The sequence below is a fragment of the Rattus rattus genome, chromosome 10 (assembly GCF_011064425.1).
Source record: "Rattus rattus isolate New Zealand chromosome 10, Rrattus_CSIRO_v1, whole genome shotgun sequence".
In the NCBI taxonomy this organism is placed as follows: Eukaryota; Metazoa; Chordata; class Mammalia; order Rodentia; family Muridae; genus Rattus; species Rattus rattus.
The window spans coordinates 55,219,494-55,239,377 of record NC_046163.1 but is presented as its reverse complement, the minus strand read 5'-3'; the positions used below and the strand labels follow the sequence as shown (position 1 = coordinate 55,239,377).

General features: G+C 36.6%; 1 protein-coding gene across 11 annotated transcripts in view; it reads left to right on the top strand.

The window, feature by feature from the left end:
- The window catches only part of Cep170 (centrosomal protein 170), an 81,734-nt gene that overhangs the window by 54,623 nt on the left and 7,227 nt on the right, over nt 1-19,884 (top strand). For 4 of the 11 annotated variants that reach the window (XM_032915090.1, XM_032915100.1, XM_032915095.1 and 1 more), the window contains 5 exons: nt 136-1,953; nt 7,132-7,366; nt 15,169-15,346; nt 17,797-17,967; nt 18,700-18,788. In XM_032915090.1, coding sequence (XP_032770981.1) covers nt 136-1,953; nt 7,132-7,366; nt 15,169-15,346; nt 17,797-17,967; nt 18,700-18,788 — 2,491 coding nt within the window. The remainder of the gene's footprint in view (nt 1-135; nt 1,954-7,131; nt 7,367-15,168; nt 15,347-17,796; nt 17,968-18,699; nt 18,789-19,884) is intronic. The other 7 variants (XM_032915091.1, XM_032915096.1, XM_032915098.1 and 4 more) reach the window with 3 other exon arrangements.

Genomic DNA, 19,884 nt, shown 5'->3' with positions numbered 1-19,884 from the left:
TTTTCACAATGACGGCATTCATTTTATACTGAGGGTATTTTTAAACCTGTGCTATAAAATCTGGTGTAAGTTCACATTCATTTTATGTGTGTCCTTTTGCTCTCATGAATTTCTACTTTGGTATTTTTATTTTAGAGACAGATACTGGTGAAGCTGGTGTTTCCCTAAGAAGTACTAGTTGTGCAGCTTCCTTGGCTAGTCAGGGAGAGAGGAAGAGGCGAACTCTTCCCCAGCTCCCAAATGAAGAGAAGGCACTCGAGAACTCCAGAGCAAAGGTTGTTACACCGAGGTCAGAGATAGGAGAAAAGCAAGACACGGAACTGCAGGAAAAAGAAGCCCAGGGATACCAAAGTGAGAAGCACGATGCAGACCGAGGCCTGAGTAAAATGAGCAGGGCAGTCAACGGTGAGAGTCCCAAAACAGGTGGAGATGGTAAAGCCCTCCTTCACTCAGGAAGCAATTCTAGCAAGGAGAAGAGTGAGACTGACAAGGAAACATCTTTGGTAAAACAAACATTGGCTAAAATCCAACAACAGGAACAAAAGGAGCAGGCCCAGTGGACTCCTACTAAATTCTCTTCAAAAAATGCTTTAGGCCACATAGATAAATGTAGGGAAGAATCTTCTAAGCAAGAGTCTCAACTTGGAGAAAAAAATTCAGGGCATTCTACAAGCAAAGGAGAAAGACTAGTACAAAATGAAAGCAAAAGAAGAAAAGCTGAGGAAATTCCAAAAAGTCAGACTTCAAAAGGAGACAAGAAAGAATCTTCCAAGTCATTAGTGCGACAGGGGAGTTTCACCATAGACAAACCCAGTTCAAACATCCCCATAGAACTTATCCCCCATATCAATAAGCAGAATTCATCTGCACCCACTGCCTTAGCACTGACGTCTGCAAGCAGACTTCGAGAAAGGAGTGACTCTTTGGATACTGATTCTAGCATGGACACAACCTTGATTCTGAAAGACACAGAAGCAGTGATGGCTTTTCTGGAGGCTAAACTGCGAGAAGATAATAATAAAACTGATGAAGGCCCAGACACTCCCAGTTACAATAGAGATAATTCCATTTCACCGGAATCTGATGTAGACACAGCCAGTACAATTAGTCTGGTTACCGGAGAGAGTGAAAGAAAGTCCACCCAAAAGCGGAAGAGCTTCACTAGTCTCTATAAAGACAGGTGTTCCACGAGTTCCCCGTCCAAAGATGTTACAAAGTCAGGCAGTAGGGAGAAAATTGAAAAGAAAACAAAAAGCCGCTCTACAGATATAGGTGCAAGAGCAGATGGCCGCAAATTTGTACAGTCCAGTGGAAGAATCCGGCAGCCTTCCATAGACTTAACAGATGATGACCAGACCTCTAGTGTACCTCATTCTGCTATTTCTGACATTATGTCATCTGACCAGGAAACGTACTCCTGCAAATCTCATGGAAGGACTCCACTTACCTCAGCTGACGAACACAACATACATTCCAAACTGGAAGGAGGCAAAGCAGCAAAGTCTAAGACTTCTCCTGTCGCCTCTGGTTCAGCAAGTAAATCCACCACTCTCCCAAGGCCACGGCCCACCAGGACTTCCCTCTTGCGTAGAGCCCGGCTTGGCGAAGCTTCTGACAGTGAACTTGCTGATGCTGACAAAGCATCTGTTGCTTCTGAAGTGTCCACCACAAGTTCCACGTCCAAACCACCCACAGGAAGACGAACCATTTCTAGGATTGATTTGTTGGCTCAGCCTCGAAGAACAAGACTTGGGTCATTGTCTGCCCGTAGTGACTCTGAAGCAACAATTTCAAGAAGCAGCGCATCTTCACGCACTGCAGAAGCTGTCATTAGGAGTGGAGCCCGACTAGTGCCATCAGATAAACTTTCTCCTAGAACTAGAGCTAACAGTATTTCTCGGCTATCAGACTCCAAGGTCAAAAGCATGACCTCCACTCATGGCTCTCCTTCAGGTAATTGGATCTAGATTTTTAATAACATTAGTGTGTTCTCTGTGTGGGTTCTTTATATTTAAGAATTAAATTTCTAGCTGTCTTAGCAAAATAATTCAATAATAAAGTTAAAATTAGAGTTAATATCTCCTCCATTAAAATGTAAAATTTCAATTAAAGTCTTAGACAAAGTAGTGATTTCAAAATAAGATATTAACTGAACAGATTGAGTTTTTTTTTAATTTGATAATGGTGTGTTTGTCAGAATTATATTAGGAATTACTATTTTAAAAATAATGTTACGCTCCTTAAACCAGGTGTTTCAGATTTCTTATGAACCTGAAGAGAAATAATATACCTTTTTCAGTCCTTTTGGAAATAAACAGCTCATTAAGAAATGTTGCCTGTCCTTACACATTTGTAGTTGGAGCTGTTGAAAATTAATTTCATTTATTTCAGTAGAAGAAAGTGGATTCATGGGGCAATCACTAAGCATATGTGGGTCAAATTAAACTGGAAATTTAATTATGAGCATTATCTTACAATGTACTCTTGTAGCATTTAACTGGATTAATTATCTGACCGTCACTATGATCACTACTTACTGTCTCCAAGCATTGAAGTGCTGTTGACTTACGTGTCTGCACTTCGTATTTAAGCTGAGGCCACTGACAGTATGTGGCTACAGCTGTGAGGCATCAAGCTATTTGTGTGCATCCTCCAAGCCTCTTCTTATTACCTCACAATCAGCTGCATGTATGGGTGTGGCTGCAAAGGCCAGTAAGGGTAGACCAGCTGTTCCAGACTTAAAAGTTTATGATTCTTTACCAGCAAGCTAAGTGACTCCTAAGTCTTGAGTTAAAAGTGGAGGAACGTTGGTGTGTAATCTTCATTTTACTTTTGCTTGATTTATAATACATCCTTCATGACTCAAAACCAAATCAATGGTACTTTGTAAAAGGTTGCTTTTTTTTTTTTTCCTTTCACCACTTTCTGTCCCTTGTTTTTACTGCTGCCTTTGTCTACTCCTGTTTCGTTCCATCTCCACTAGTCAGTGGCTGTGGTAATGACAGTCATAGCCTATGGTAGGACTACACGTAGACTGAAACTTCCTGGAGGGTAAATGATACTTCCTTTGTTATTCTGGCTGTTTGCACATGTCAGTCTTTGGTTGATTATCGATCAGTTGATTACCAGGTATTGATATTCATTTGTCTCTTACGGCTCTACCTTCTGAGTTCAGTCCCCATGCTGCTGCCTTCTGAGCTGTCTCCCCGATTCCTTCCTCAGCAGTGCTTGTTCTACCTCTCGTCTCCATCTGACACGTTAAGGTGCTCATGCATCCTCCATCCTCGCATGAGCTGTGATGTGAGCTGTGAGTGAGCTGTGTGTTCCCAGGAGCACGACGTAGCTCTTCTCTGAGCACTGACAGCTCTGGCCACATGAGTAGTCTCATTTTATTCCTTACTCTAAGCATGAAGGGGCTTATTTAAGATGTGGTCCAAATAGAACCACTTGGCAAGTCTGAGAAACAAGTATAAGATTTCATATTATATATAGACGGTAATCTTTATTTCTACTTTGAATCCAGATTTTGGTACTCCTCTGCATCTAAAACAAATAATAAACCCTTGAATTTGTTAATGAGTTTCCTTAGGGAAAATTGAGTTAAATGTTACTTTTATTCTTTACACTTAGTAGTTGTATATTGCGTAATTATAGTTACGGAATTTAAGATCTAGAAAGGATATTTAGGGAAGTGGTGCCAGGAACTGAAATGACCTGCGCTGATCAGACCTTGAGGCAGATGAGAATCCAGGGTCTTTTACTAGCTGTTGCGACTCTGCTAAGGAGTGTTACTAGGTCCTGGGTTCCACAGACAGCGTGTATCTGTTACGTTATCACCAGAAATATATCCAGGTAGATAGAAATAACGGTGGTAGTGTTCACTAAAACACTGAAATGATCTTATGCAGTCCATGTTGGTGAAGAACATACTGAGCAGTTGTTACATGGAGTGATTACGAGAAGATTCGTTTGATTTTAACAATTGAGTGTCTTTGATGCTATAGCATTTTTATTTAAGATAACTGTATTATCCTGAGTGGGAAAAGAAAAGGTTTAAAAGACCGTAGACTCATACTGGTCAATGTTTCTATTCTCCATGTAGCATTGAAGACTTGGAGGTATCTACCACCTGTGATACAGTCCATATTGGCGGATGTAAATGTAGTCTCTAGTTTTTTGGACTGTCATTAATGTTCTTTTTTTCCTTTCATTTAATGTGGTAAACCTTGATGACTCGGAATATCTAGTAACATTGGTAGCAATTCTTTTATGCTTCTCTGGTACAATTTGCTTCCAAAGTTTTAATGACTTGCCTTTCTCCCATATTATTTTGGTGACAATGCCAAGATTTATTTCGTTCAAGATTTTGGTAATTAAAATTAAGGGCCCTGAGTTATCAAAATAAGGACCAGCAGCATTGGTGAATACACTTAATTCCGAAAGATGGGATGCTTAAGCAAGGGGACTTGAGTAAGTTCCAGGCCAGCCTGGCTACTTACTGTGCTCCAGGATTGAACTGTGTAGCAAGGTCCTATTTCATACCAGCACCACCTCTACTAACACAGTAGCTGGTGTTCTTTGTTTTCAGAACATGGTTTAGAAAGTGGTGTTAACATTTACAAGTTTTTTCCTTATTCTAAATCTCAGAATTCAAACTGGAAATTAAACAGTAGGCATACACAATGTGAGTTAATTTTTCCTTCCCATGAACAGTGAAAATAGAAAACATTCCCAGAGAAATTTTTCTCTCCAAGTGATCTTACAGCTAAGTGCTTATAAATACACACAACAAAACCGGTTTGTGCTTTATATCCTCTTAAATCCTATGATATATAATGAAAATGTGTATTTTCTGGGTTTTTTTTTTTTGATAAATCAGTTGTATTTTAAGATCAACATAGCTTTGTTACATTTAAAGGAGTATTCACAGCTATGCATTAATAAATCCTTTTTTATTCTAGACGTAATGGATAATAGTATTTTGTAGTAGATATGATTTATACTTTCAGCAAAAAATATTGTATATTTTATAAATAAATTTTATTTTGGGCAGAGTAGATGGTATATTATTTATTATCAAATTAAAGTTTTATATATAATTTCATTTCTAAAGAAACAAAATATATGCATTTTAAGATATGATTCTGTTTCCTATGTTAAAATAAATTTATAGTGTTATAAACAAATCAGTTTCTTATGGCCTATAAGAGTAAAATAATCTTAAAATTTGCTTTCATTTTAATATGTATTGATAACTAGTGCTTCACCAACCAACAAATTAGACATTGATATTTTAAACATCTCCATCTATTAAGTGCCTTAGTAAATCAATCTAATTATATAAGTTAAGTATATTATAAACAGAAAATTCAGGAGAGTGAAAGCAACTTTTTTTAATTTAATCTAGATAGGTAAACAATCTGCAAACCTGTTATGATATATTTTCCTGTCACTTCTCTTCCTCTTCTTTTTTTCTCCCACATGGGACTCAGTCAGTCCTCCCTGCTCAATTAAACCTTTCTAGAAACATGCTCATAGACCCACCCAGAGTTGTGTTCCCATGACAGTTTGAAGTCCTGCAAAGTTTATAATGAAATATTAACCTTCACATCCCTCTTCAGAAAAAAGAAAAGTATTTATATACGTTTTTACAGAGAACCATGAGTGTTCTCTGCATATACTTACTTTCCTGCACACATCAGTCTAGATCATAACCCCAGGAGAGCCAATAGGGGCATGAGTTAGTGCAGGCTCCGACTTATTACATATCCCCTATAGATTCCTCTGCTTTAGGGTGTGAGTGAGTGAGTGCAGGCTCCGACTTATTACATATCCCCTATAGATTCCTCTGCTTTAGGGTGTGAGCGAGTGAATGCAGGCTCCGACTTATTACATATCCCCTATAGATTCCTCTGCTTTAAGCCACCTCCAGTGACAGTGTATATCAGTTTTTTTCTAAGAGCCAGCCCACTTCAAGGAAAGTACAATCTGAGGAAGAAGTATTAGGAAAAAGTAGAAATGCCAGTGGAGGATGAGGAGATTCTGGGCTTTACTTACCTACTATATGGAGTAGGTCACGGTCATTATTCAGAACTATTCTTAGTCACATGCTGGCTAGACGTGTCATCTAAGGGTCATCTAGGTATACATTAGTTGTTACATAAACATTTTCTGCCCTTATGAAGTTTACCATGAATTAGATATTACTTTCTCTATTCTTCACTTGTTTATATTTCATAAATTACTTGTATGTTTGATTTTTCTGTTAACTAGTAAAATGTCTAGATTAACTTGTCTTCTGGTTTTCTTCTGGTTTTCAATGTGTCAGCAATAACATTTGTAAATGTCTTTACTAACTGTAAGTGAGAAAGTAATTGCCACTTTCCTTAATGACAGTCTGAATTATCTCTTGTGCCTTAAATGTCAGTGATTGTGAGAATAGGTTTTGTAGTCTCATGCTTTGTAGATTTTACACCATTGTCTACTTTGACCATATGTTTTTGGTGTTAAAGCAGCAAAGAATTGTATTGAAGATGCTTTGTTGTGTTCTTTTACCATGTAAAAAGATTTTTTCCAACCATAGCATAACAGGATGTTGAATGACAGAGGTAATGTTTTTTTTTTCTGCCATAAAGGCATAATTTCTGGAGCAGGAATTATGCACATATGTATGTTGGGAAAAGAGGGTTTACTTCATCTCTGTGTTCAAAGTCCATGTGGCATGAGGAAGTCTTTTCCCGTTTTATTTTTGTCTTGTTGGTGTTTTGCTGTCATTTGAAAAGCATCCATATCTACTCAAGAAGTGTGTGGAACTGAAAACACCCATGTCAAGCATTTATGCCTAGAGCTTGTTTATCATTGGTGAACTCTGTCGTCTGAATGTTTATTCACTGCACTATGGAAAAACACGCTCTTTCGATTGTTGTTAATCATTGTTTTTAAGTCACCAACATATAATGTTTCTATCTTTAAGGAGTAGTAGACTTAGAATTTTTTGTGAGGTATGTGTGTCAGTTACTAGAAATTGTGCTGTGTGTGAATTCTCGTAGTGATTTTAAAATCATGATTTTTATTAAAATATTTTTAAATGATAACATAATAACTCTTTTTTTAATAATTAAACAAATTTAGTAAATTCAAGATGGAGGCGCTTTCCTACTGATTATGCTTCCACCTCAGAAGATGAATTTGGATCAAACCGTAATTCCCCTAAACATACTCGTCTACGTACTTCTCCAGCCCTGAAAACCACTCGTATGCAGAGTACTGGATCAGCAATGCCTGCTAGTTCTTCATTCAAGCACCGAATTAAAGAACAGGAAGACTATATCCGAGATTGGACTGCCCATCGAGAAGAGATAGCCAGGTTGGTCCTTGTTCTTTTATCAGCATTGCCGTTACTGGGGCTGGAGAGAAGTGGCTAAGCAGCTAAATGGCAAGGGAGGAGAAAACATGGGTTTGGTTCCTGCACCCACATAACAACTCATGACTGGAAGTCCAGGGCCTGAGCAGCCAGTGTCTCTTCTGACTCCACAGCTCTCGCTGTATATGGTGCACAGACATACACTCAGGCACACACATAACTACATATAAAATAAAACAAGTGTTTTTATAAAAAATTAAAAACATTACAGGTTAATAGCAAAAGTTTACTTCTTTTTTTGTACAAATTATCTAAGAAATGAAATCTTTAGGTCTTAATTAAATGTTTCATCAAAGGAATTAACTCTATCAGACTTTTCCTTTTGTTGTCATTTAAATCATTTAATGTTCATGCTGTTGACATAGAACACATCACAGAATTCATTTATTTTGGTCCCTTCCCACTTTCTAAGATTTGTAGTATCTGGGAAGTATAACTTTTGAAAGGTAGTTTAACTCAATAGAGTTAAGCTTTGTCTGGTCAGTGTACAGATTATTCTCCTTTTAATCTGATCTGAAGGAACAATGTGTTTGTTACAGATAGGCTGCTAATGCTACTAGGCAATTTTGAATAGGTATATTTTTACCTTTCTTGTTTGGTTTTTGAGACAGTTTTGCGGTAAAATGTAAGATGAATCAGTCATTAATTTGGGGTTGTTCTTCTAGGCCTCAAATGTTGGGGTTACAGGTGTGCTGTACCTTGCCTGGCCTTGCTTACATTTTTATAAATTCGTTAAGTGCAGTTAGTTTAGCTCCTTAGTCAAAACATGGTTATTATGAATATTAAATTACTATTTATTATTACCTTTAAAGATGTATAGAAAGTAAAACTCACATTATGTATGTTAAACGCTGCAGTTAAACACTTTAGGCTCAACAGAAGCCATAGTAACTAAAATCTAAGGAATTTATTTAATTCTAAGATTTTTAAATTTTTATTTTGTTTAAATTATTAATATAAATATAAAATATTTAAATTATTTAAATTAATTTATTTTATTTTCTAAATTTTTAAAATTTACTCAGAATGCTTATGCTGCCTAAATATTTTTACTATGTTGTATGCTAATTGTTTTTTACCTTTACTTTAAGACATTAGATTTTATATTTGCAATATTACAAACAATGTATCTACAATAGTCCACAATGCTTTCAGACCAACGTCAACTTATACCATAATTTGATGTTGTTTTTTCTTTGTTCAAGTTTGTGATCAGGTTTTTAATGAGACAACTTAACTAAAATTTTTAAGGTAATTGGTCTGTGCTTAGAGTTTTACCACTGTGAACAGACACCATAACCAAGGCAACTCTTATAAAGGACAATATTTAATTGTGGCTGGCTTACAAGTTCAGGGGTTCAGTCCATTATCATCATGGCAGGAAGCATGGCAATGTCTAGTCATGCATGGCACTAGAGAAGGAGCTGAGAGTTCTACATCTTGTTCTGAAGACAAACAGAAGACTGTCATCCAGGCAGCTAGAAGCAGGGTCTCAAAGCCTACCCCCACCGTGACACAGTTCCTCCAACAACGCCACACCTACTCCAACAAGGCCACACCTCCGAATAGTGCCACTCATATTGAACCATCTCAGTCTAATTAGAGAAAAGGAATCTGTGAAGCATGTGCTCACACGTGCTTGTCAGACAATCCTGACACACACTGTTCTGATCACAGGTGCCAGCAAGTGTTGCTTCAGACCAAAGAACTAGAACATGTATATCTCCTCAGAACATTATCCCCCACACTGTGCTATAAACTAGAAGGACGAAAATCCCTTTACTTTTGGCAGTCGGACCTTAAATTAATCCAAATAGAGAAGAATGAGCACAAAGGGAGATTTCTTAGTCAGGGTTTCTGTCCCTGCACAGACATCATGACCTAGAAGCAGGTTGGGGAGGAAAGGGTTTATTCAGCTTACACTTCCACATTGCTGTTCATCACCAAAGGAAGTCAGGACTGGAACTCAAGCAGCTCAGGAAGCAGGAGCTGATGCAGAGGCCATGGAGGGATCTTACTGGCTTGCTTCTCCTGGCTTGCTCAGCTTGCTCTCTTAGAGAACCCAAGATCACCGGTCCAGGGACGGCACCAGCCACAATGGGCTGGGTCCTCCCCCCTTAATCACTAATTTAGAAAATGCCTTACAGATGGGTCTCATGAAGGCATTTCCTCAACTGAGGCTCCTTTTCTGTGATAACTCCAGCTTGTGTCAAGTTGACACACAAAACCAGCCAGTACAGAAGAACAGTACCTCCAGACATTGTTTTCCACGGTTTTATTTGTTATTCGTATTGGTATTGCTAGATAATGAAATAATTTTATTTTTATGGAATATTGATGGCACTTAAACAAAACTTACTAAGCATTGAAGAGTACTTGAAATATTTGTAATTGAGAAATTAATCTTAAGCTTTATTACAAAAAGCAGTTCGTGCTCTGGTAGGTCCAACTTTTCATTTTTCAATATGGACCTATTTCATTTATAGTTATTTACCTGTATTTAAATAAGAACAAGGTTAATCCTGAATATGTAATGCTGAGAGCATAGTTGGTCTTTTAGTTTGTATAAGAAGGTTTTTCTTACAGATATTCCCAATACATATACCTCAGGACAGACAGCATTAGATGAATTTCTTTCTAATGGAATTTGATAGATTTTAGTGGTTTTATAAATACTATGGTACACATACTAGACTTTGACCTTTGCAAATAACTAAATACTTTTAACCTAAAAGGTTATACTGGAAGATTATATAATTCACATTTGAATCACATGGAATTTAGCAGTATTATAGTGTTTTAAATTCATTATTATGTATGCACTGTATCATTTAATTATACTTTAAGAAGAGAATTTCAGTTAGCAGAATATTAAGAGAAAACAACCATTTCATTATGGACATTACATTAAAACATTTAAAAGTAAAGGCGATATATTTTATCTCAGCTGTATGGTTTGCAAAGATATTATATTCTTTTTTATATACACTTCTAGAGTGATACTTTTCATTATATTTATATTTATTTTAGTTCTTTACATATACTGTATTAATTCAAGATTTTTAAGTGTTCCCATAGGATAACAGTAATATTTTAGTGCTGAACATAAGAGGCCAGTTGAAGCTAGAATCATAATTATATAAGACATTCACAAAGAAAATACTTAAAAGCCATGATATTAAATGATATTACAAGAGATTGTGAACAGACTAAGTACTACTGGCTCTAGGTAGTAACCTAAATTATGGTGCTGAAGTCTAACCAAATGGTCCAGAAGAGGGCTCAGAGTCATACCTAGATCTGTATCCTTTTTTACTATAAACTCTGTGTAAATCTGATAGACATAATTCTAGTGTTAGCATTAGTGTTTGGCGTTGATAATAAGTTACTAAAATATAGATTTTAAGATTTTCAGATTTTAAGAACAGAGAAGATAGTGATGATTGAATTCTTTAGGACTTAAGTTTTTGTTATATCTGAAAAACTGTATGAGAATCTACTTACAAGTGGAGTTGCAGTCCACCACTAAGTTTTTAATAGTTTTTAAAATATTTTGCTAACAACTATATTGTTCTCATAATAAAAACACTATAAATTTTCTACGGTTCTTAGTACTAAAAGGTTCTTAAGGTGTTTTCTTGAACTAATATACTTGAAAGTCTGAAATAATGTATTTTACAGTGTACATCTCTAAAGAAGATAGATCTTTAATTTATTGAATAAGAAAAGAGTCCCCAATGGAGGAGTTAGAGAAAGGACTGAGGGGGGTTGCAATCCCATAGGAAGAACAATAACAACCAGCCTAGAGCTCCCAGGGACTAAACCACCAACCAATGAGTACACGTGGACAGACCCATGGCTCCAGCTGCATATGTAGCAGAGGATGGCCTTATCCAGCATCAGTGGAAGGAGAATTCCTTGGTCCTGTGAAGGCATGATGCCCTAGTGTAGGGGAATGCCAGGGCAGGGAAGTGGGAGGGAGTGGATCAGTGGGTGGGGAACACCCTCATGGAGGCAGGGGGTGGAGCGATGGGATAGGGAGTTTCTGAAGGAGAAACCAGGAAGTGGGATAATATTTGAAATGTAGATAAAGAAAATGTCCAATTGAAAAATGAAAAAAAGGGCTGGAGAGATGGCTCAGCGGTTAAGAACACTGACTTGCTTTTCCAGAGGTCCTGAGTTCAAATCCCAGCAACCACATGGTGGCTCATAACCATCTGTAATGGGATCTGATGCCCTCTTCTGGTGTGTCTGAAGACAGCTACAGTGTACTCATATAAATAAATAAATCTTTAAAAACAAAATGAAAAAAAAAGGAAAGAATCATTACTAAGCACATGTGTAAAAATCATAAACTTTCTAAAGTATGTTTTTAAATAGATAATTCCTTCTACAAAGTACATGATGTTTGCTCTTCGCTTCTGTCATTTGAGAATGAAGGACTAGCAGTGTGCTGGATCTTTATGTTTGGTTTATATTTATATTGGAATTGTTTTTCCCTTACAATTTTGTAATAAAAAATGGAATTAAGTATGGATTGAATATTAGGCTTTGAAATCGCCAAGTGTAGAGTTTTGATATTTGCTAAGGAAGTGTTATTTCGTATATCCCCAGATAAGATGATTTTACTCTTTTGGGATTTCTTCTTGCAGATTTGAAGTGGAAGGAAGATAAGAGAAGGAGCAAAGATTGTAGGCTGAGAACTTAAAAGCAAAGCAGAGCACTGCATGGGAAGAAATATGTTGGGTTATAGTCCAATAGATGGACAGAGAAACTTTATAAAATTAAGTCCAAAACGCTAGTTAGTAACCACATGACTTATCTGGACTGAATAGATGCCTCATTTCTGTTAGAATATGTCTATAACTCTTTTCCGGTAGTTTTATTTTCCTTTGAAAATTTCTTGTAGTGATTCTTACAGTAAATGCTCAGGGCTCATGCTTGGCTTTTTGAGTTAGGGTTTCATGTAGTCCAGGATGACCTCTATCTAGCTCAAGCTGAGGAGAGAGACCCTTGAAACCATGATTGGCCACTTCTCAAGTGCCTGTATTACAGATATGTGCACCCCTGCTTACAGTTTTGTTAATCGGTTGTTGCCATTTCATCAGGACTTTAAGACAGGACTTACCTGTGTCAGGAAGACATTTTTAAGTTTGATTGGACAGGGTATTACCATGGCCAAAGTGGGTGCGGGGGAGGGTGTCTTGGTTGCTGGGCTTCAGTGCTCTGATAGCTGGACCTTGGTGGTCAGTCTCAGGAGGAAGTAGTGCCAAATAAAAGCCTGGACCTTGGGGGCCTAGCTTTAGGAATGTAACCTAACAGCAAGGCAGAGGGATGGGAAAGAAGGACAGGCCTGCCAGAGCCGTGATGTCCGTGCTTGGCTGGCTGGAGTCTTTCAGTATATTCCTGGTACACATGGCCTGAGGGTAATTTCATACAGTTCCAATATGTCTGAGTTTAAATGCAACCTACCATGGAAGATGAGGTAGAGAATTTTCCTTGTGTTTTGTCATGTTGATACTTAAAAGTTTTGTGTTTTGAAGCATTTTAAATCCAATACTTTCAGTTTAGGGACATTAAACCTATATTACATAACACATGCCCCAGCTTACTCTTACTCACATCAGCAGTAAGTTTGAAAAATGGCATGGTAGCGTGGTATAATGCAAAGGTGTAGGGATGTTCTTACTCTGTATCCTTAGCCTACACAGTTTCCATTGACTTCTAAACTTCGTTTTTATCGTTTGTAAAATAAGATGATGAACTCACTTAGAGAAGACATTATGAGGCTTAGATAAGGTGATCAATGCAAAGTTCTGTACAGTGGTGCTCTGTTATTCTAAGCTCCAGAAGAGCAAAGGCCTCTCTGTATTTATCCATTGCTCTCCCCTCGGGACGGTGAGCAGGACCTGGCAAGTGACAGGTGATCAGCAAATTTTTATTGACACTGTCCCTCCCTACCTTTTTGCACTGGTATAACAAAGTAAAGTTGTAATTTCTTACAAGGATTATATATGTGTACATTAAATCACCTTACACACCTGTCAATCCCAGAACTTTAACACAGCTTTAAAGTTGGTCAGATTTTTGCACAATTGTTATACTCCTTGAACATCTTTTAAACCCCCATTTTGGGACTAGAGAGATGGCTGAGGTTAAGAGCATTTGTTTCTTTCACAGAGGACCCATATTTGGTTCCCAGTACACACATTGTGACTCTGAGCCATCCATAAACACCCTCTTCTTACCTCCTTGGGCATCAGGCTGTATATGGTCTGTGTACACATGAGTATGTGTGCACTTATACGTGTGTGTGTGTGTGTGTGTGTGTGTGTGTGTGTGTAAGTAGGCACACAGGCAAGCACTCAATAAGTATCAATCTAAAAGAAATTTATTCTTAATTTTAAGCCCACATTTTGTATAACTTTTTAAAAATGTTTCTTTGTATTTACAAAGATATTTGAGCTTTCACAATTGTCTTTTAAGTATATTCTAAAATTCTGGATTTTTCTCTATGAAAGAAGCCAAATTGAGTTTTATGTGCAACAAATATATAATGTGTAAAAATTCTAAGAATTGCAATCTTTTTTAAGTTGTATGGAAATATCAATGACAGAATTCTGTTATCTCTCTTCAAGATTTTTTTTAATGCTTAGAGAAAACTCTTTACTTTAATGTGACTGCTAACTAGAGGTGACCTGGAGGCATGACTGGTAGACTACTGCTTGCCTGGAATGGTAGTGTGGCAGACACGTGCCATCCCAGTACTCAGGAGCAGAGGCAGGAGGATTGCTGAAAGTTTCCATCTAACCAAGTACATGTAGCAAGACTGTGTCTCAAAAAAATAAATCCCTAAACTATGATTTCACGAGCCCCTGTGAATGAACATAAAGCTTCCTAGACTTGAGGAGTAAACTGAGATCTGGTCCTTCCTTGTACGGTCACAAACTGATCACTGAACTTGTCAGGTGATGTCTGTTTATTAACAAATCAGCTAGATCCTACTTGAGAAGAACATTATGGTCTTCAGATGACATCAGTAGAGTAGAAAATGCTGTGCATAGTGTAAAACAGGGCTTCAGTCCATAACCTCTTGTGCCATAGGACCCTTCAGGGGAAGCTTAGGAAGCTACCTTAGTGTTTCCAACTTCATGAACATAAGTACTTAGAATTACAAAGAATTTCAGTAATGCTGAAATATAGTTATCAAAATATTTTGCAGTATAGTAGCTGATGATTCTTTATTAGCAATTTTGTAACTGTCATTAGTTTGGGTAGCTGTGTAAGTTTGAAAAAGTCCCTATAGATGACTATAAGATTTCTGTTGGTGACAAAGATCCCTATCCTTATTAATTCCACTGTAGCTTGTAGCTTATATTTATAATTAAAACAATAAACATCAGTTAAGTTAGTGAAAATAATGTTTGTATTTCTTGTTATCCATGTTCAGATACTTTCTGAATTCTGTCATTTCCAAATTTAATATCTCTGTGACATGTATTTAAAATGTATTTTTTAAGATATTATCTTACAGATTATTTGGAACTTAATTCATCAATGTTAGTATTTGAAGTTAAGGATTTATATTTTTTTTCTACCAAAATAGTAAAGAGCTTTCTAAAGAGTCTTAAGCGTGGGATGTCAATCTGTAACTAAAGTTACGAGCTACATGACTGCCAAAGTTGATTGTTTCTAGAGCTGTTCATTTAAAGGAAATTACATTTCTTCTCTAAAATTATTGCCAGGATCAGCCAAGATCTTGCTCTCATTGCTCGGGAGATCAACGACGTAGCAGGAGAAATAGATTCAGTGACTTCCTCAGGCACTGCCCCTAGTACCACAGTAAGCACTGCTGCCACCACCCCTGGCTCTGCCATAGACACTAGAGAAGAGGTAGGAGATCTTCATGGAGAAATGCATAAGGTTCTTTCTTTTCTTAATTTCTTTTGCTTTTAGCTTTTTGCTTAGTTTATTTTAGTTATGTCCACCCTCCCTGTCTGCATGCAGCTCTGCATTTTCCAACTTTGCTTTAACAAACATATTTTTGTAACAATTAGTAAAGACTAAAAGGCTAATATTTGGTCTACTATTAACATAAAAATGGAAAATTATTTAGCTTTAAGCACTTTGCCTATTGATTACTGATCTATAATCTTACTTGAAATGTGAATATAGATGTTATTTGGAAAGTAAACTGAAGTTCAACAAATGACTATGTAAGGTTTCAATAAGATTTGACAGTAAAAAGAAATGGTCACTACTAGTTAATAGCAAAGAAAGACAATTTCTACAGTTTTTTAAAATAGTAATTTTGTTGACAAATATCCACCATATTGTTTTTAAAAACCGAAATGTATATTATACAAACACTATTTCTCTCATATATACACAGAAATACTCAAATATTCTTAAAACTCTGGAATATAAGTTAACATTTATAGAGTATTGCCCACCTAAACCCATGGCTTCCAACAGTACAGTTCCAGGAGACAACCACTTGTCAACCACTTGAATAACATTGTTCCACACAGTACCTTTAACTTAAACTTAATGATACAGTAGTCTTTCGTCCCTCTGTATCTATGGAGATTAATTCCAAGGCATACATCAAAACCTAAGAATAGCCTAGTGTCTTAGATAAAATGGTATGGAGTTTCCATGTAAGCTGTGGGCATTCTTCCCTATACACTCATCTCCAGATTGCTTGTGATACCTCCTGATAGCGTAAAGTACTTAGGCTGTTTACAGAATTGTGACAGGAAAAAAGAGGTCCATGTATACAGTTTACCATTTATGTATCTTGTGAAGAAATTTGGCACCTCTAGTAAACACACAGCATTTTAAAATATTTTCAATACTTAGTTGAATCCCCAGATAAGGAAGGTTAACTATAGTCTCTAGCCATGTTGGTTATTTTCATCTTGAGAGAAAATGTAAACCAAAGTCAGTCTTTGAAAGGAACCAATTTGTCTTCATATGCCCTAAAACCTAGAAATAGACTTGTTTTTAAATGATTGAAAATATGGAAAGAATAGTGATTTATAACATGAAAACCATTTTAAATTCACATTTCAGTCTTGTTACAGTATAGCCATTCTCGTTTGCCTGACTGTGGTCTGTGGCTATTTCTGTGTTGCAGTGCAGAACTGAGTTCTCAGGCAGACTGTATGGGTGCAAAGCCAAGAACAATACTGTCTGCCACTTTATAGAAAATGTTGCTAACCTCTCTTACTGTCACTCAACTTCTTCATTTTTATTAAATTCTAAATAGTAACCAAAAATGCCTAGCCTTTTGGACATTTAATCCTGGTAAACTGTGCTGATAATCTTTTCTTCTGTTGCTTTTTGTCTCATTTTTTTTCTTATAAAGCTCCTTAATGGTCACTTCTTGTTTATTTTTTTGTTTGTATGTTTTCTAATTTAATAAATGATATTTCATTAATCTGTGTAGAGTTTTGTTACCACACTGATCAATTATAAATGTATACAAAAAAAATTGTCTTTGTTGCTTAAAAAACAAAACCAAGAGGATCTTCATGGTGGCAAGACATACACATATCTCTGGTACATTTAAATAATATTATTTTCTCAGCTTTCTAACTAAATTTTACCTAACATGGTTATTCATTCACTGAGCCCCAGTAGAATTTTTGAAACATTTCATGGAATAGATTTTCACTCCCCCTTTCTTTCATTTAAGAATGTTATCCTAGTTAACCTTTCGTCGGTAAACCTGTTACTTGGTGTTGCATGTCCACAGTGTGCACTATAGACGGAGGGCATTAGTGTTACTGTTAGAAGATGTATGTTCTCCATCATTGTTAAAGTTTGACTAGGACCAAAATTACTTACTATGTGGATAAATTTTGTTTCCTTTTGTAAATTTAATTGAATTTACCATTCATGTATCTTGTGAAGAAATTTGGCACCTGGATTTGGGGAGGAAAAAAGGGAAAAAGGAAAAAAAAAAAAACAAGGTAGAAAACTAAAAGAAAAAGAGACATTATTTTGTGCTGGTAAGGCAATGTGAGTAAAGTGAACCCATTGTCCACCTACGTGGCTCAGTCTTTTTTTTTCCTCTTAAAGCATCTATTTTCCCCCCTATGGAGAACATCTTAATCGTGAAAGAATTGAATTTAGCATAGTTAAATATTTCCAATCCTGAGAATAAGATTAGCGTAATGGACATCTACTTTATGGAAGAGACCTGTGTGGCGAGCCTATTTAAAAAGTAATTGGTTTATTGAAGATGTCATGCTTCTGTTACTACTTGAGAATGAAATCATTTCTCTCTAACCATAAAAATTATAATGCCAGTATTTCTACACTTTTCACTATTCTGTTCTCATAAGGGTTTGCTTTTGTCCTACTAGTTGGTTGATCGTGTTTTTGATGAAAGTCTCAACTTCCGAAAGATACCTCCATTAGTTCATTCTAAAACACCAGAAGGAAACAATGGTCGGTCTGTTGACTCAAGACCTCAGCCACCAGAGCATCCTGACCACTTAACAATTACAAGACGGAGAACCTGGAGCAGGGATGAAGTAAGTAAACTGCAGACTTTGAACATGGGGTGGAGAGGCGTCCCGACTGTGCCATATTAGGTCATTTAGGCCCCAGTTACTTCAGGAGGACCAAAGTCATTATTTTGTTAATACAGAGACAGAGTTGTCCAAGATTAACTAATAATGTATACTAGAGTCAAGATTAATTCTAAGGTAACCTAAAAACCAGTGTTAAACTAGCCCCTTTAAAAAATATGGATCTCGAAAGCTAGCCCAGCATTTGAGTTATTGCTGTTCTTGCACAGTACTCAGGTTTGGCCTCTACTTTTACCCCATCCTCAAGTGAGACAATACCAACACCCACCATGAAATTTACTTTCTCACTTGTCTCTGAAGAGCGGGTGGTGGTTCTCCTTCTCATCTTTGTATTCATATTATTTGGTAAATAAGTAAATAGTATGGTACTCCCATTGTCCCTGTTATGATAATGTAAATTATAAATATAAGAGACAGGGTCATGATAGTAATTAAAGAGGATAAAATAGGTTGTTTCTTAAAATGGGATGACCAAAATAATAGGGAACTTTGACAAGTTATTTAACAAAGGAACTCTGTGTTGATGTTTCTTCCGCTTTCTGGATTTAATTACTCTAATTACATCATTTATTTTAAGTTAATTACCATAAGTAGCTTGAGTATAGTGAATTGCGGCTAGTGTCCTTAGTAGTTATTCAGAACGTACATGTTACCACACTCCTTTCTCTGTTTCAGGTCATGGGAGATAATCTGCTACTGTCTTCAGTCTTTCAGTTCTCCAGGAAGATAAGACAATCCATTGATAAGACAGCTGGGAAAATCAGGTACTTGTGTTTCTCTAATCTCACTTTGTCTCCTGTTCCATTTGCTTCAAGCCTGAACCCCTACTGTCAGGAGCTAGTGACATCACTGCTGTAGGTTCTTACTGCCGCTCTTACCAGGTACTGCAGATAGAAGGAACATTCAAGGCAGAGCAAATGGCCCTGGTTGTGAGCTCATTGGTCATGAGAATTAACACTCAGTTACTAGCACTAAACTGTTTTCCTTCTCCACAAAATATTAATAAATATTTAAACTTCACAAACTCTTGAGGTTTCTTTTACTCAGACTGCACTCTTGTGTCATTGGATAAGATGTTAGACTGAGCTCTTAAGACTCTGGAAGTCGGAGATACAGCAGCCTTAATGATTAAAATGTATGTAGCCTGTTCGACCATGGGTCTACATTCTTAATAAAACAAGTAGCAACTGTGGCTGACGATAGAGGCCACAACCTGGGACAGTTGAGTGGCAGGTTAGCCTTGCAATTGATCCACAGCACGGAACATAAGTAAGTATAAACAAGCAAAGGTCGTTAAGGAAATCCCTATTTTAAAAAAAATAGTGTGTTTTCTACTGTTTGCTTTCCTCTTTATTTTTCGTAGTTTTTAACAGTATATGAGCATGGCTCAAAACTACAAATGTTTAAGATATGTTATACATACAATATTTAACATGTGTATACATATTTTCTCTCCCTTTAAATTCAGTTCTCAAGTCTCAACAGATGGAAACATAATCACTTATTCTACATCTTGGCTTTTTTTAACATAATACCTTTACTCTTTCAAAAGAATCCGTAAAATATCATTGAAAGTCCTTAGTATTTGCTTGAAATATGGGGCATACTGCCTTAAGGAATTGGATATGTAATGAGTACCTGTAAACAGGCTTTTTTTTTAAAATTATTCTAGTGAGTACAGTTATTAGTATACATTGGTTTTCTTTTTTCAAGATGGCAAATACAGCTATATTAGACTTCACCAGAATAAAGGCATGCGTGACAGCTTGTTTACCTGAGTGAGTCAGCCTGCTGCACTCACTTGTCTTGGTTTCACTTGCTTCACTTGAATATTAACTGTACATTCACAATTGTGGTTCT